The sequence below is a fragment of the Oncorhynchus keta genome, unplaced genomic scaffold, assembly GCF_023373465.1.
Source record: "Oncorhynchus keta strain PuntledgeMale-10-30-2019 unplaced genomic scaffold, Oket_V2 Un_contig_2581_pilon_pilon, whole genome shotgun sequence".
Classification (NCBI taxonomy): domain Eukaryota; kingdom Metazoa; phylum Chordata; class Actinopteri; order Salmoniformes; family Salmonidae; genus Oncorhynchus; species Oncorhynchus keta.
This window is the reverse complement of record NW_026284640.1, coordinates 129,378-147,500: the sequence shown is the minus strand read 5'-3', so window position 1 is coordinate 147,500 and position 18,123 is coordinate 129,378. Positions and strand designations below refer to the sequence as shown.

The 18,123-nt window shown below is 47.2% G+C and overlaps 1 protein-coding gene across 32 annotated transcripts in view; it reads right to left on the bottom strand.

The window, feature by feature from the left end:
- Positions 1 to 17,808, bottom strand: part of LOC118383961 (SH2 domain-containing protein 7-like) — a 21,412-nt gene extending 3,604 nt beyond the window's left edge. For 31 of the 32 annotated variants that reach the window (XM_052506296.1, XM_052506311.1, XM_052506316.1 and 28 more), the window contains exons 1-3: positions 17,649 to 17,703; positions 12,248 to 12,801; positions 1 to 347 (exon numbers count right to left, since the gene is read on the bottom strand). The exon at positions 1 to 347 is cut by the window's left edge and continues 20 nt beyond it. In XM_052506296.1, coding sequence (XP_052362256.1) covers positions 1 to 211 — 211 coding nt within the window. In that variant the 5' untranslated portion in view covers positions 212 to 347; positions 12,248 to 12,801; positions 17,649 to 17,703. Of the gene's footprint in view, positions 348 to 12,247; positions 12,802 to 17,648 lie in introns of all 32 variants that reach the window. The other variant, XM_052506317.1, reaches the window with a different exon arrangement.
- Between the last annotated feature and the right edge of the window lie 315 nt (positions 17,809 to 18,123).

Here is an 18,123-nt window from a genome sequence, read left to right as displayed (position 1 = left end):
CAATGGATACTGTTGATGTCAACTTCCTGTTGTTGGTTTTGGGCGGCAGCACGGGTGGCACTGCAGGGGGCTGCCTAGTTGGCGGCAGGTCATTCCATTGGTGCTGGTGGGTCATTCCGTGGCTCATTCCGTGGGTCATTCCGTGGGTCATTCCGTGGGTCATTCCGTGGGTCATTCCGTGGGTCATTGTGATGGTCCTTTTGATGGTCATTCTGTTGGTGTTGGTTATTCTTCTGTTCGTTCTGCTGGTCCCAGTAACTTCTCAGGGCTCGGACACTGACCCCACCGGTCTTCTTCTTCTCTTTGGCCTCGAACTGCACCACATCATACAGCTCTCCTGAGCTTGACTAAAACACAGAACACAGAGAGACTGGGATGGCATGAGAAGATACAACACAGATAGACTGGGATGGCATGAGAAGATACAACACAGATAGACTGGGATGGCATGAGAAGATACAACACAGATAGACTGGGATGGCATGAGAAGATACAACACAGATAGACTGGGATGGCATGAGAAGATACAACACAGATAGACTGGGATGGCATGAGAAGATACAACACAGATAGACTGGGATGGCATGAGAAGATAGACTGGGATGGCATGAGAAGATACAACACAGATAGACTGGGATGGCATGAGAAGATACACACAGATAGACTGGGATGGCATGAGAAGATACACACAGATAGACTGGGATGGCATGAGAAGATACAACACAGATAGACTGGGATGGCATGAGAAGATACAACACAGATAGACTGGGATGGCATGAGAAGATACAACACAGATAGACTGGGATGGCATGAGAAGATACAACACAGATAGACTGGGATGGCATGAGAAGATACAACACAGATAGACTGGGATGGCATGAGAAGATACACACAGATAGACTGGGATGGCATGAGAAGATACACACAGATAGACTGGGATGGCATGAGAAGATACAACACAGATAGACTGGGATGGCATGAGAAGATACAACACAGATAGACTGGGATGGCATGAGAAGATACACACAGATAGACTGGGATGGCATGAGAAGATACAACACAGATAGACTGGGATGGCATGAGAAGATACAACACAGATAGACTGGGATGGCATGAGAAGATACAACACAGATAGACTGGGATGGCATGAGAAGATAGACTGGGATGGCATGAGAAGATAGACTGGGATGGCATGAGAAGATAGACACAGATAGACTGGGATGGATACTGAGAAGATAGACTGGGATGGCATGAGAAGATACAACACAGATAGACTGGGATGGCATGAGAAGATACAACACAGATAGACTGGGATGGCATGAGAAGATACAACACAGATAGACTGGGATGGCATGAGAAGATACAACACAGATAGACTGGGATGGCATGAGAAGATACAACACAGATAGACTGGGATGGCATGAGAAGATACAACACAGATAGACTGGGATGGCATGAGAAGATACAACACAGATAGACTGGGATGGCATGAGAAGATAGACTGGGGTGGCATGAGAAGATACATCACAGAACACAGTTAGACTGCAACACATTATACAGCTGTCCTGAGCTTGACTGAACACAGACCACAGATAGACTGGGACTTGACTGAACACAGACCACAGATAGACTGGGACTTGACTGAACACAGACCACAGATAGACTGGGACTTGACTGAACACAGACCACAGATAGACTGGGACTTGACTGAACACAGACCACAGATAGACTGGGACTTGACTGAACACAGACCACAGATAGACTGGGACTTGACTGAACACAGACCACAGATAGACTGGGACTTGACTGAACACAGACCACAGATAGACTGGGACTTGACTGAACACAGACCACAGATAGACTGGGACTTGACTGAACACAGACCACAGATAGACTGGGACTTGACTGAGCACAGACCACAGATAGACTGGGACTTGACTGAGCACAGACCACAGATAGACTGGGACTTGACTGAACACAGACCACAGATAGACTGGGACTTGACTGAACACAGACCACAGATAGACTGGGACTTGACTGAACACAGACCACAGATAGACTGGGACTTGACTGAGCACAGACCACAGATAGACTGGGACTTGACTGAGCACAGACCACAGATAGACTGGGACTTGACTGAGCACAGACCACAGATAGACCACAACACAAGGGGCACCATAGGCTTCCTCTATCAGACAAGGTTACATTTTAACCAACGTTTTCCCAACTGTGAGGGACTGACTCTGTCATGTTATTGGTTCTCCTACCTGACAACAGTAACTCTGTCATGTTATTGGTTCTCCTACCTGACAACAGTAACTCTGTCATGTTATTGGTTCTGCTACCTGACAACAGTAACTCTGTCATGTTATTGGTTCTCCTACCTGACAACAGTACATAGAGGTGAGGGTCTCTGTCATGTTATTGGTTCTCCTACCTGACAACAGTACGTAGAGGTGAGGGACTCTGTCATGTTATTGGTTCTCCTACCTGACAACAGTACATAGAGGTGAGGGACTCTGTCATGTTATTGGTTCTCCTCCCTGACAACAGTAACTCTGTCATGTTATTGGTTCTCCTACCTGACAACAGTACGTAGAGGTGAGGGACTCTGTCATGTTATTGGTTCTCCTACCTGACAACAGTAACTCTGTCATGTTATTGGTTCTCCTACCTGACAACAGTAACTCTGTCATGTCATTGGTTCTCCTACCTGACAACAGTACATAGAGGTGAGGGACTCTGTCATGTTATTGGTTCTCCTACCTGACAACAGTACATAGAGGTGAGGGACTCTGTCATGTCATTGGTTCTCCTACCTGACAACAGTAACTCTGTCATGTTATTGGTTCTCCTACCTGACAACAGTAACTCTGTAATGTCATTGGTTCTCCTACCTGACAACAGTATGTAGAGGTGAGGGACTCTGTCATGTTATTGGTTCTCCTACCTGACAACAGTAACTCTGTCATGTCATTGGTTCTCCTACCTGACAACAGTAACTCTGTCATGTTATTGGTTCTGCTACCTGACAACAGTAACTCTGTCATGTTATTGGTTCTCCTACCTGACAACAGTACATAGAGGTGAGGGACTCTGTCATGTCATTGGTTCTCCTACCTGACAACAGTAACTCTGTCATGTTATTGGTTCTCCTACCTGACAACAGTAACTCTGTCATGTCATTGGTTCTCCTACCTGACAACAGTAACTCTGTCATGTTATTGGTTCTCCTACCTGACAACAGTACATAGAGGTGAGGGACTCTGTCATGTCATTGGTTCTCCTACCTGACAACAGTAACTCTGTCATGTTATTGGTTCTCCTACCTGACAACAGTAACTCTGTCATGTTATTGGTTCTCCTACCCGACAACAGTAACTCTGTCATGTTATTGGTTCTCCTACCTGACAACAGTAACTCTGTCATGTTATTGGTTCTCCTACCTGACAACAGTAACTCTGTCATGTTATTGGTTCTCCTACCCGACAACAGTAACTCTGTCATGTTATTGGTTCTCCTACCTGACAACAGTAACTCTGTCATGTCATTGGTTCTCCTACCTGACAACAGTACATAGAGGTGAGGGACTCTGTCATGTCATTGGTTCACCTACCTGACAACAGTACATAGAGGTGAGGGACTCTGTCATGTCATTGGTTCTCCTACCTGACAACAGTATGTAGAGGTGAGGGACTCTGTCATGTTATTGGTTCTCCTCCCTGACAACGGTATGTAGAGGTGAGGGACTCTGTCATGTTATTGGTTCTCCTACCTGACAACAGTATGTAGAGGTGAGGGACTCTGTCATGTTATTGGTTCTCCTCCTGACAACAGTATGTAGAGGTGAGGGACTCTGTCATGTTATTGGTTCTCCTACCTGACAACAGTAACTCTGTCATGTTATTGGTTCTCCTCCCTGACAACAGTAACTCTGTCATGTCATTGGTTCTCCTACCTGACAACAGTAACTCTGTCATGTTATTGGTTCTCCTCCCTGACAACAGTAACTCTGTCATGTCATTGGTTCTCCTACCTGACAACAGTAACTCTGTCATGTCATTGGTTCTCCTACCTGACAACAGTAACTCTGTCATGTTATTGGTTCTCCTCCCTGACAACAGTAACTCTGTCATGTCATTGGTTCTCCTACCTGACAACAGTAACTCTGTCATGTTATTGGTTCTCCTCCCTGACAACAGTAACTCTGTCATGTCATTGGTTCTCCTACCTGACAACAGTAACTCTGTCATGTTATTGGTTCTCCTCCCTGACAACAGTAACTCTGTCATGTCATTGGTTCTCCTACCTGACAACAGTAACTCTGTCATGTCATTGGTTCTCCTACCTGACAACAGTAACTCTGTCATGTCATTGGTTCTCCTACCTGACAACAGTAACTCTGTCATGTTATTGGTTCTCCTACCTGACAACAGTACGTAGAGGTGAGAGACTCTGTCATGTCATTGGTTCTCCTACCTGACAACAGTAACTCTGTCATGTTATTGGTTCTCCTACCTGACAACAGTAACTCTGTCATGTCATTGGTTCTCCTACCTGACAACAGTAACTCTGTCATGTCATTGGTTCTCCTACCTGACAACAGTACGTAGAGGTGAGGGACTCTGTCATGTTATTGGTTCTCCTACCTGACAACAGTAACTCTGTCATGTCATTGGTTCTCCTACCTGACAACAGTACGTAGAGGTGAGGGACTCTGTCATGTTATTGGTTCTCCTACCTGACAACAGTAACTCTGTCATGTTATTGGTTCTCCTACCTGACAACAGTAACTCTGTCATGTTATTGGTTCTCCTACCTGACAACAGTAACTCTGTCATGTTATTGGTTCTCCTACCTGACAACAGTAACTCTGTCATGTCATTGGTTCTCCTACCTGACAACAGTAACTCTGTCATGTTATTGGTTCTGCTACCTGACAACAGTAACTCTGTCATGTTATTGGTTCTCCTACCTGACAACAGTACATAGAGGTGAGGGACTCTGTCATGTCATTGGTTCTCCTACCTGACAACAGTAACTCTGTCATGTTATTGGTTCTCCTACCTGACAACAGTAACTCTGTCATGTTATTGGTTCTCCTACCTGACAACAGTAACTCTGTCATGTTATTGGTTCTCCTACCTGACAACAGTAACTCTGTCATGTTATTGGTTCTCCTACCTGACAACAGTAACTCTGTCATGTTATTGGTTCTCCTACCTGACAACAGTAACTCTGTCATGTTATTGGTTCTCCTACCTGACAACAGTAACTCTGTCATGTTATTGGTTCTCCTACCTGACAACAGTAACTCTGTCATGTTATTGGTTCTCCTACCTGACAACAGTAACTCTGTCATGTTATTGGTGTCTGTCATGTTATTGGTTCTCCTACCTGACAACAGTAACTCTGTCATGTTATTGGTTCTGCTACCTGACAACAGTAACTCTGTCATGTTATTGGTTCTCCTACCTGACAACAGTAACTCTGTCATGTTATTGGTTCTCCTACCTGACAACAGTAACTCTGTCATGTTCTCCTACCTGACAACAGTATTGGTTCTCCCTACCTGACAACAGTAACTCTGTCATGTTATTGGTTCTGCTACCTGACAACAGTAACTCTGTCATGTTATTGGTTCTCCTACCTGACAACAGTATGTAGAGGTGAGGGACTCTGTCATGTTATTGGTTCTCCTCCTGACAACAGTATGTAGAGGTGAGGGACTCTGTCATGTTATTGGTTCTCCTCCCTGACAACAGTATGTAGAGGTGAGGGACTCTGTCATGTTATTGGTTCTCCTACCTGACAACAGTATGTAGAGGTGAGGGACTCTGTCATGTTATTGGTTCTCCTACCTGACAACAGTAACTCTGTCATGTCATTGGTTCTCCTACCTGACAACAGTAACTCTGTCATGTTATTGGTTCTCCTACCTGACAACAGTAACTCTGTCATGTCATTGGTTCTCCTACCTGACAACAGTAACTCTGTCATGTCATTGGTTCTCCTACCTGACAACAGTAACTCTGTCATGTTATTGGTTCTCCTCCCTGACAACAGTAACTCTGTCATGTCATTGGTTCTCCTACCTGACAACAGTAACTCTGTCATGTTATTGGTTCTCCTCCTGACAACAGTAACTCTGTCATGTCATTGGTTCTCCTACCTGACAACAGTAACTCTGTCATGTCATTGGTTCTCCTACCTGACAACAGTAACTCTGTCATGTCATTGGTTCTCCTACCTGACAACAGTAACTCTGTCATGTTATTGGTTCTCCTACCTGACAACAGTACAGGTGAGGGACTCTGTCATGTCATTGGTTCTCCTACCTGACAACAGTACATAGAGGTGAGGGACTCTGTCATGTTATTGGTTCTCCTCCCTGACAACAGTAACTCTGTCATGTTATTGGTTCTCCTACCTGACAACAGTAACTCTGTCATGTTATTGGTTCTCCTACCTGACAACAGTAACTCTGTCATGTCATTGGTTCTCCTACCTGACAACAGTAACTCTGTCATGTCATTGGTTCTCCTACCTGACAACAGTACGTAGAGGTGAGGGACTCTGTCATGTTATTGGTTCTCCTACCTGACAACAGTAACTCTGTCATGTCATTGGTTCTCCTACCTGACAACAGTACGTAGAGGTGAGGGACTCTGTCATGTTATTGGTTCTCCTACCTGACAACAGTAACTCTGTCATGTCATTGGTTCTCCTACCTGACAACAGTAACTCTGTCATGTTATTGGTTCTCCTACCTGACAACAGTAACTCTGTCATGTTATTGGTTCTCCTCCCTGACAACAGTAACTCTGTCATGTCATTGGTTCTCCTACCTGACAACAGTAACTCTGTCATGTTATTGGTTCTCCTACCTGACAACAGTAACTCTGTCATGTCATTGGTTCTCCTACCTGACAACAGTAACTCTGTCATGTTATTGGTTCTCCTACCTGACAACAGTAACTCTGTCATGTTCATTGGTTCTCCTACCTGACAACAGTAACTCTGTCATGTCATTGGTTCTCCTACCTGACAACAGTAACTCTGTCATGTCATTGGTTCTCCTACCTGACAACAGTAACTCTGTCATGTTATTGGTTCTCCTACCTGACAACAGTACGTAGAGGTGAGGGACTCTGTCATGTCATTGGTTCTCCTACCTGACAACAGTAACTCTGTCATGTTAGGTTCTCCTACCTGACAACAGTAACTCTGTCATGTTATTGGTTCTCCTACCTGACAACAGTAACTCTGTCATGTCATTGGTTCTCCTACCTGACAACAGTACGTAGAGGTGAGGGACTCTGTCATGTTATTGGTTCTCCTACCTGACAACAGTAACTCTGTCATGTCATTGGTTCTCCTACCTGACAACAGTACTCTGTCATGTTATTGGTTCTCCTAGGGACTCTGTCATGTTATTGGTTCTCCTACCTGACAACAGTAGTATGTCATTGGTTCTCCTACCTGACAACAGTAACTCTGTCATGTTATTGGTTCTCCTACCTGACAACAGTAACTCTGTCATGTTATTGGTTCTCCTACCTGACAACAGTAACTCTGTCATGTCATTGGTTCTCCTACCTGACAACAGTAACTCTGTCATGTTATTGGTTCTGCTACCTGACAACAGTAACTCTGTCATGTTATTGGTTCTCCTACCTGACAACAGTACATAGAGGTGAGGGACTCTGTCATGTCATTGGTTCTCCTACCTGACAACAGTAACTCTGTCATGTTATTGGTTCTCCTACCTGACAACAGTAACTCTGTCATGTTATTGGTTCTCCTACCCGACAACAGTAACTCTGTCATGTTATTGGTTCTCCTACCTGACAACAGTAACTCTGTCATGTCATTGGTTCTCCTACCTGACAACAGTAACTCTGTCATGTTATTGGTTCTGCTACCTGACAACAGTAACTCTGTCATGTTATTGGTTCTCCTACCTGACAACAGTAACTCTGTCATGTTATTGGTTCTCCTACCTGACAACAGTAACTCTGTCATGTTATTGGTTCTCCTACCTGACAACAGTAACTCTGTCATGTTATTGGTTCTCCTACCTGACAACAGTAACTCTGTCATGTTATTGGTTCTCCTACCTGACAACAGTAACTCTGTCATGTTATTGGTTCTGCTACCTGACAACAGTAACTCTGTCATGTTATTGGTTCTCCTACCTGACAACAGTAACTCTGTCATGTTATTGGTTCTGCTACCTGACAACAGTAACTCTGTCATGTTATTGGTTCTCCTCCCTGACAACAGTAACTCTGTCATGTTATTGGTTCTCCTACCTGACAACAGTAACTCTGTCATGTTATTGGTTCTCCTACCTGACAACAGTAACTCTGTCATGTCATTGGTTCTCCTACCTGACAACAGTACATAGAGGTGAGGGACTCTGTCATGTTATTGGTTCTCCTACCTGACAACAGTACATAGAGGTGAGGGACTCTGTCATGTCATTGGTTCTCCTCCCTGACAACAGTACATAGAGGTGAGGGACTCTGTCATGTTATTGGTTCTCCTACCTGACAACAGTATGTAGAGGTGAGGGACTCTGTCATGTCATTGGTTCTCCTCCCTGACAACAGTAACTCTGTCATGTCATTGGTTCTCCTACCTGACAACAGTAACTCTGTCATGTTATTGGTTCTCCTCCTGACAACAGTAACTCTGTCATGTCATTGGTTCTCCTACCTGACAACAGTAACTCTGTCATGTCATTGGTTCTCCTACCTGACAACAGTAACTCTGTCATGTTATTGGTTCTCCTCCCTGACAACAGTAACTCTGTCATGTCATTGGTTCTCCTACCTGACAACAGTAACTCTGTCATGTTATTGGTTCTCCTCCCTGACAACAGTAACTCTGTCATGTCATTGGTTCTCCTACCTGACAACAGTAACTCTGTCATGTCATTGGTTCTCCTACCTGACAACAGTAACTCTGTCATGTCATTGGTTCTCCTACCTGACAACAGTAACTCTGTCATGTTATTGGTTCTCCTACCTGACAACAGTACGTAGAGGTGAGAGACTCTGTCATGTCATTGGTTCTCCTACCTGACAACAGTACATAGAGGTGAGGGACTCTGTCATGTTATTGGTTCTCCTCCCTGACAACAGTAACTCTGTCATGTTATTGGTTCTCCTACCTGACAACAGTAACTCTGTCATGTTATTGGTTCTCCTACCTGACAACAGTAACTCCTACCTGACAACAGTAACTCTGTCATGTCATTGGTTCTCCTACCTGACAACAGTAACTCTGTCATGTCATTGGTTCTCCTACCTGACAACAGTACGTAGAGGTGAGGGACTCTGTCATGTTATTGGTTCTCCTACCTGACAACAGTAACTCTGTCATGTCATTGGTTCTCCTACCTGACAACAGTACGTAGAGGTGAGGGACTCTGTCATGTTATTGGTTCTCCTACCTGACAACAGTAACTCTGTCATGTCATTGGTTCTCCTACCTGACAACAGTAACTCTGTCATGTTATTGGTTCTCCTACCTGACAACAGTAACTCTGTCATGTTATTGGTTCTCCTACCTGACAACAGTAACTCTGTCATGTTATTGGTTCTCCTACCTGACAACAGTACATAGAGGTGAGGGACTCTGTCATGTCATTGGTTCTCCTACCTGACAACAGTAACTCTGTCATGTTATTGGTTCTCCTACCTGACAACAGTAACTCTGTCATGTTATTGGTTCTCCTACCTGACAACAGTAACTCTGTCATGTTATTGGTTCTCCTACCTGACAACAGTAACTCTGTCATGTTATTGGTTCTCCTACCTGACAACAGTACATAGAGGTGAGGGACTCTGTCATGTTATTGGTTCTCCTACCTGACAACAGTAACTCTGTCATGTTATTGGTTCTCCTACCTGACAACAGTAACTCTGTCATGTTATTGGTTCTCCTACCTGACAACAGTAACTCTGTCATGTTATTGGTTCTCCTACCTGACAACAGTACATAGAGGTGAGGGACTCTGTCATGTCATTGGTTCTCCTACCTGACAACAGTAACTCTGTCATGTCATTGGTTCTCCTACCTGACAACAGTACGTAGAGGTGAGGGACTCTGTCATGTCATTGGTTCTCCTACCTGACAACAGTAACTCTGTCATGTCATTGGTTCTCCTACCTGACAACAGTACATAGAGGTGAGGGACTCTGTCATGTCATTGGTTCTCCTACCTGACAACAGTACATAGAGGTGAGGGACTCTGTCATGTCATTGGTTCTCCTACCTGACAACAGTATGTAGAGGTGAGGGACTCTGTCATGTTATTGGTTCTCCTACCAACAGACAACTCTGTCAGTATGTACCTGACAACAGGTGAGGGACTCTGTCATGTCATTGGTTCTCCTACCTGACAACAGTAACTCTGTCATGTTATTGGTTCTCCTACCTGACAACAGTAACTCTGTCATGTTATTGGTTCTCCTACCTGACAACAGTACAGTGAACTCTGTCATGTTATTGGTTCTCCTACCTGACAACAGTAACTCTGTCATGTTATTGGTTCTCTACCTGACAACAGTAACTCTGTCATGTTATTGGTTCTCCTACCTGACAACAGTAACTCTGTCATGTTATTGGTTCTCCTACCTGACAACAGTAACTCTGTCATGTTATTGGTTCTCCTACCTGACAACAGTACATAGAGGTGAGGGACTCTGTCATGTTATTGGTTCTCCTACCTGACAACAGTAACTCTGTCATGTTATTGGTTCTCCTACCTGACAACAGTACATAGAGGTGAGGGACTCTGTCATGTCATTGGTTCTCCTACCTGACAACAGTAACTCTGTCATGTTATTGGTTCTCCTACCTGACAACAGTAACTCTGTCATGTCATTGGTTCTCCTACCTGACAACAGTAACTCTGTCATGTTATTGGTTCTCCTACCTGACAACAGTAACTCTGTCATGTCATTGGTTCTCCTACCTGACAACAGTAACTCTGTCATGTTATTGGTTCTCCTACCTGACAACAGTACATAGAGGTGAGGGACTCTGTCATGTCATTGGTTCTCCTACCTGACAACAGTAACTCTGTCATGTTATTGGTTCTCCTACCTGACAACAGTAACTCTGTCATGTTATTGGTTCTCCTACCTGACAACAGTAACTCTGTCATGTTATTGGTTCTCCTACCTGACAACAGTACTCTGTCATGTTAGGTTCTCCTACCTGGTACATAGAGGGACTCTGTCATGTCATTGGTTCTCCTACCTGACAACAGTAACTCTGTCATGTTATTGGTTCTCCTACCTGACAACAGTACGTAGAGGTGAGGGACTCTGTCATGTTATTGGTTCTCCTACCTGACAACAGTAACTCTGTCATGTCATTGGTTCTCCTACCTGACAACAGTACATAGAGGTGAGGGACTCTGTCATGTCATTGGTTCTCCTACCTGACAACAGTACATAGAGGTGAGGGACTCTGTCATGTCATTGGTTCTCCTACCTGACAACAGTATGTAGAGGTGAGGGACTCTGTCATGTCATTGGTTCTCCTACCTGACAACAGTACGTAGAGGTGAGGGACTCTGTCATGTCATTGGTTCTCCTACCTGACAACAGTAACTCTGTCATGTTATTGGTTCTCCTACCTGACAACAGTAACTCTGTCATGTTATTGGTTCTCCTACCTGACAACAGTACATAGAGGTGAGGGACTCTGTCATGTCATTGGTTCTCCTACCTGACAACAGTAACTCTGTCATGTTATTGGTTCTCCTACCTGACAACAGTAACTCTGTCATGTTATTGGTTCTCCTACCTGACAACAGTAACTCTGTCATGTTATTGGTTCTCCTACCTGACAACAGTAACTCTGTCATGTTATTGGTTCTCCTACCTGACAACAGTACGTAGAGGTGAGGGACTCTGTCATGTTATTGGTTCTCCTACCTGACAACAGTAACTCTGTCATGTCATTGGTTCTCCTACCTGACAACAGTACGTAGAGGTGAGGGACTCTGTCATGTCATTGGTTCTCCTACCTGACAACAGTAACTCTGTCATGTTATTGGTTCTCCTACCTGACAACAGTATGTAGAGGTGAGGGACTCTGTCATGTCATTGGTTCTCCTACCTGACAACAGTACGTAGAGGTGAGGGACTCTGTCATGTCATTGGTTCTCCTACCTGACAACAGTACGTAGAGGTGAGGGACTCTGTCATGTTATTGGTTCTCCTACCTGACAACAGTACGTAGAGGTGAGGGACTCTCCAAAGGGCTGGATGGGATGGACTCTGTAGTGCTCTATCAGTTCTGTGAGGCTGTGGTGAGGCTGGTCGTCCCCGGAGATAGCGAACAGCCCAGCTTGGTCCTGGTTGATCACAAAATGGCGGCAGCGATCTTGTCCTCTGAGGAAGAGTACAGGTTGAGTGAAGAGAGATGTGACGGCATGAGAAGATACAATACTGACTACAAACCTTGTTTTGGTGTAACAGTGTGTGAACAATCTAAACAGACTTCCTGTTTATTCCTTCTATTGAACATAACCTTCTGGGGAAGAAAAAAACACATGCAATTGCAATCTTTAAAACCTTTCCCAACCCACTGTAGGCTAAGCTGCACATTTCGTTACATTTTTTTGTTGTTGTTTTGTTATGAAGTGTCTTAGGTAACCAAGGTAACCAAACCAGTACGAGGAATCACTTGTATGAGAGGATGTATCCTACGGCTTTGTCACTGAGTCTGATGAGAAAACATCCCGGAGGCTTGTCTCTCAGCTGATCCTCTGCTTCCCTGACAGGGAGGGAGGAAGTAGAGAACAAAATACGCTGTCAACTGATTTCACAGGGAAATTAGCTTTAATATACTGTATAGCACATTGTTACATATTGTTTTATTATTATCTCTCTCTCTCCCTCTTCATCTGTCTCTCTCTCTCCTCTGTCTCTCTCTCTCTCTCTCTCTCTCTCGCTCTCCCTCTCTGTCTCTCTCTCTCCTGTCTCTCTCTATTCCTCTCTCTCTCTCTCTCTCTCTCTCCTCCCCTCTCTGTCTCTCTCTCCTCTTCATCTGTCTCTCTCTCTCCTCTTTCATCTGTCTCTCTCTATCCTCTCTGTCTCTCTCTCCCTCCTCTCTCCTCTGTCTCTGTCTCTCTCCACTCTCTCTCTCTCTCTCTCTGTCTCTGTCTCTCTCTCTCCCTCTCACTAGTCTCTCTCCCTCATTCTCTCTCTCTCTCTCTCTCTCTCTCTCTCTCTCTCTCTCTCTCCTCCACTCTCTCTCTCCTCTCCACTGTCTCTCTGCTCTCTCTCTCCTCCACTCTAACCACTGTCTCTCTCTCTCTCCCCCTCCCTCTCTCTCCCTCTGTCTCTCTCTCCCTCTTCATCTGTCTCCTCTCCTCCCTCTTCATCTGTCTCTCACTATCCCTCTCTGTCTCCTCTCTCCTCTCTCTCTCTCTCTCCTGCTCTCCTCTCTCTCTCTCTCTCTCTCTCTCTCTCTCTCTCTCTCTCTCTCTCTCTCTCTCTCTCTCTCTCCTCATTCTCTCTCTCTCTCTTTATCTCTCTCCCTCTCTCTCCCTCATTCTCTCTCTCCCTCTTTATCTCTCTCTTTATCTCTCTCTCTCTCTCTCTCTAAACAGGTTTACATCCAACCTTTTTATGCCAGTAAAGTCCGTGTCAGATAAAAATTTAAAAAAATCCATGACAGGCCTGATGAAAAACAGAAAAAGGTTCGGTGATGTTGTGTGGTCCTCCCACTACGACTCGTTGGGGGAAACCATGCAGTTTATTAGGCTACAGAGTAAATACATGATGATGAACTTCACAGGGTGGTGAAGGTGATGAGCTCGATGCTCCTTTCCAATAAATATCGACGGTCTTATTCTGGTGACATGATGATCGATGCCTGGCTGCTTTTGTAAATAATAATCATCTCATTATGGTGGTTATACATGTGTTCCAGACAACAGCAGAAACCAGAGCGGGACACTTTTTTGTGTGTGAAAGACGTCAATAGAGTTGATCATTTTATATTTATTTAACTAGGAAAGTCAGTTAAGAACAAATTCTTATTTTCATTGACGGCCTACTGGGGAAACAGTGGGTTAACTGCCTTGTTCAGGGGGCAGAACGACAGATTTTTACCTTGTCAGCTCAGGGACTCGAGTTTGCAACCTTTCGGTTACTAGTCCAACGCTCTAACCACTAGTCTACCTGCCACCCCTCCACTCTAACCACTAGGCTACCTGCCACCCCTCCACTCTAACCACTAGTCTACCTGCCGCCCCTCCACTCTAACCACTAGTCTACCTGCCACCCCTCCACTCTAACCACTAGTCTACCTGCCACCCCTCCACTCTAACCACTAGTCTACCTGCCGCCCCTCCACTCTAACCACTAGACTACCTGCCACCCCTCCACTCTATCCACTAGTCTACCTGCCGCCCCTCCACTCTAACCACTAGTCTACCTGCCACCCCTCCACTCTAACCACTAGACTACCTGCCGCCCCTCCACCCCTCCACTCTAACCACTAGTCTACCTGCCGCCCCTCCGCCCCTCCACTCTAACCACTAGACTACCTGCTGCCCCTCCACTCCTCCACTCTAACCACTAGACTACCTGCTGCCCCTCCACTCTAACCACTAGTCTACCTGCTGCCCCTCCGCCCCTCCACTCTAACCACTAGTCTACCTGCCGCCCCTCCACTCTAACCACTAGACTACCTGCTGCCCCTCCGCCCCTCCACTCTAACCACTAGTCTACCTGCCGCCCCTCCACTCTAACCACTAGTCTACCTGCCGCCCCTCCACTCTAACCACTAGTCTACCTGCCGCCCCTCCTCCACTCTAACCACTAGTCTACCTGCCGCCCCTCCACTCTAACCACTAGTCTACCTGCTGCCCCTCCGCCCCTCCACTCTAACCACTAGTCTACCTGCTGCCCCTCCGCCCCTCCACTCTAACCACTAGTCTACCTGCTGCCCCTCCGCCCCTCCACTCTAACCACTAGTCTACCTGCTGCCCCTCCGCCCCTCCACTCTAACCACTAGTCTACCTGCTGCCCCTCCACCCCTCCACTCTAACCACTAGTCTACCTGCCCCTCCGCCCTCCACTCTAACCACTAGTCTACCTGCCGCCCTCCCTCCACTCCACTCTAACCACTGCTGTCTCCACCTGCTGCCCCTCCGCCCCCCTCCACTCTAACCACTAGTCTACCTGCCGCCCCTCCACCCCTCCACTCTAACCACTAGTCTACCTGCTGCCCCTCCACCCCTCCACTCTAACCACTAGTCTACCTGCTGCCCCTCCGCCCCTCCACTCTAACCACTAGTCTACCTGCTGCCCCTCCACCCCTCCACTCTAACCACTAGTCTACCTGCTGCCCCTCCACCCCTCCACTCTAACCACTAGTCTACCTGCTGCCCCTCCGCCCCTCCACTCTAACCACTAGTCTACCTGCCGCCCCTCCGCCCCTCCACTCTAACCACTAGTCTACCTGCTGCCCCTCCACCCCTCCACTCTAACCACTAGTCTACCTGCTGCCCCTCCGCCCCTCCACTCTAACCACTAGTCTACCTGCTGCCCCTCCGCCCCTCCACTCTAACCACTAGTCTACCTGCTGCCCCTCCACCCCTCCACTCTAACCACTAGTCTACCTGCCGCCCCTCCACTCTAACCACTAGTCTACCTGCTGCCCCTCCACCCCTCCACTCTAACCACTAGTCTACCTGCTGCCCCTCCGCCCCTCCACTCTAACCACTAGTCTACCTGCCCTCCGCCCCTCCACTCTAACCACTAGTCTACCTGCTGCCCCTCCGCCCCTCCACTCTAACCACTAGTCTACCTGCTGCCCCTCCGCCCCTCCACTCTAACCACTAGTCTACCTGCCGCCCCTCCACTCTAACCACTAGTCTACCTGCCGCCCCTCCCTCTCTAACCACTAGTCTACCTGCCGCCCCCGCCCCTCCCCTCTAACCACTAGTCTACCTGCCGCCCCTCCACTCTAACCACTAGTCTACCTGCCGCCCCTCCACTCTAACCACTAGTCTACCTGCTGCCCCTCCGCCCCTCCACTCTAACCACTAGTCTACCTGCTGCCCCTCCGCCCCTCCACTCTAACCACTAGTCTACCTGCTGCCCCTCCGCCCCTCCACTCTAACCACTAGTCTACCTGCTGCCCCCCCCTCCACTCTAACCACTAGTCTACCTGCTGCCCCTCCGCCCCTCCACTCTAACCACTAGTCTACCTGCCGCCCCTCCACCTCCACTAACCACTAGTCTACCTGCCGCCCCTCCACCCCTCCACTAACCACTAGTCTACCTGCTGCCCCTCCGCCCCTCCACTCTAACCACTAGTCTACCTGCTGCCCCTCCACCCCTCCACTCTAACCACTAGTCTACCTGCCGCCCCTCCACCCCTCCACTCTAACCACTAGTCTACCTGCTGCCCCTCCACCCCTCCACTCTAACCACTAGTCTACCTGCTGCCCCTCCGCCCCTCCACTCTAACCACTAGTCTACCTGCTGCCCCTCCACCCCTCCACTCTAACCACTAGTCTACCTGCTGCCCCTCCACCCCTCCACTCTAACCACTAGTCTACCTGCTGCCCCTCCGCCCCTCCACTCTAACCACTAGTCTACCTGCTGCCCCTCCGCCCCTCCACTCTAACCACTAGTCTACCTGCTGCCCCTCCGCCCCTCCACTCTAACCACTAGTCTACCTGCTGCCCCTCCACTCTAACCACTCTAACCACTAGTCTACCTGCTGCCCCTCCACCCCTCCACTCTAACCACTAGTCTACCTGCTGCCCCTCCGCCCCTCCACTCTAACCACTAGTCTACCTGCTGCCCCTCCGCCCCTCCACTCTAACCACTAGTCTACCTGCTGCCCCTCCGCCCCTCCACTCTAACCACTAGTCTACCTGCTGCCCCTCCGCCCCTCCACTCTAACCACTAGTCTACCTGCTGCCCCTCCACCCCTCCACTCTAACCACTAGTCTACCTGCTGCCCTCCGCCCCTCCACTCTAACCACTAGTCTACCTGCTGCCCCTCCGCCCCTCCACTCTAACCACTAGTCTACCTGCTGCCCCTCCACCCCTCCACTCTAACCACTAGTCTACCTGCTGCCCCTCCGCCCCTCCACTCTAACCACTAGTCTACCCCCCATAATGTGATGGAAACCTGTTCAGCCTGAGTGTTTTATTCGGTACAGGGGAATCATTACACACAGCATTTATCTACAACAAGTTCATTTTGATGGCGCTGGTGGGGAAAATGTCTTTATTCTGATTTTAAAATGTTCACGTGAACATCTGTTCGCCAGTTGGAGTAGAAACCCACTGTATCTTCAGTCTCTCTCTTTGCACCATTTATACACATTATTCACTGACAAATGACAATTACTTGAGATAAATAGCCAATTCTTTCTGCCTGTTTCAGAGGCAGTGGTTTTGAATCTACAGTATAATGTATTACTGTATTCAATCAAACAATGTGGCATCCAAAACTATGTTACAGTTTGTAGTCAGAGAACTTCATCTGCTTTCAGACCTTCAATATACCTCAAAACAGAGATCTGATCTGCTAAAACACTGAGACAACTGCTGTCCTGTCCAGATTCCTCATTATGCAAGTACATCACTTACTTCCTGGTGGTGAAGCCTTGGAACCAATCGGGAAAGTTTCCTTCGTGGAGGAGAATGAGAGGGGCCTGGGTCTCTGTAAACCACTTTAGAACCAGCTCCCTCAGCCCTCCTCCTCTTCCTCCTCCTCCTCCCTCTGTTGTAGACTCCATATGAAGGTCCACACAGCTGGTCCTCTGTTCTATTCTATCTCTGATCTATTCTCTCTCCCTGTTCTCTGTCTCTCTCTGCTTTCTCTCTGTCTCTCTCTGTCTCTCTCTGCTTTCTCCCTGTCTCTCTCCTTCCTCTCTGTCTCTCTCTGCTTTCTCTCTGTCTCTCTCTGTCTCTCTCTGCTTTCTCTCTGTCTCTCTCCTTCCTCTCTGTCTCTCTCTGCTTTCTCTCTGTCTCTCTCTGTCTCTCTCTGCTTTCTCTCTGTCTCTCTCCTTCCTCTCTGTCTCTCTCTGCTTTCTCTCTGTCTCTCTCCTTCCTCTCTGTCTCT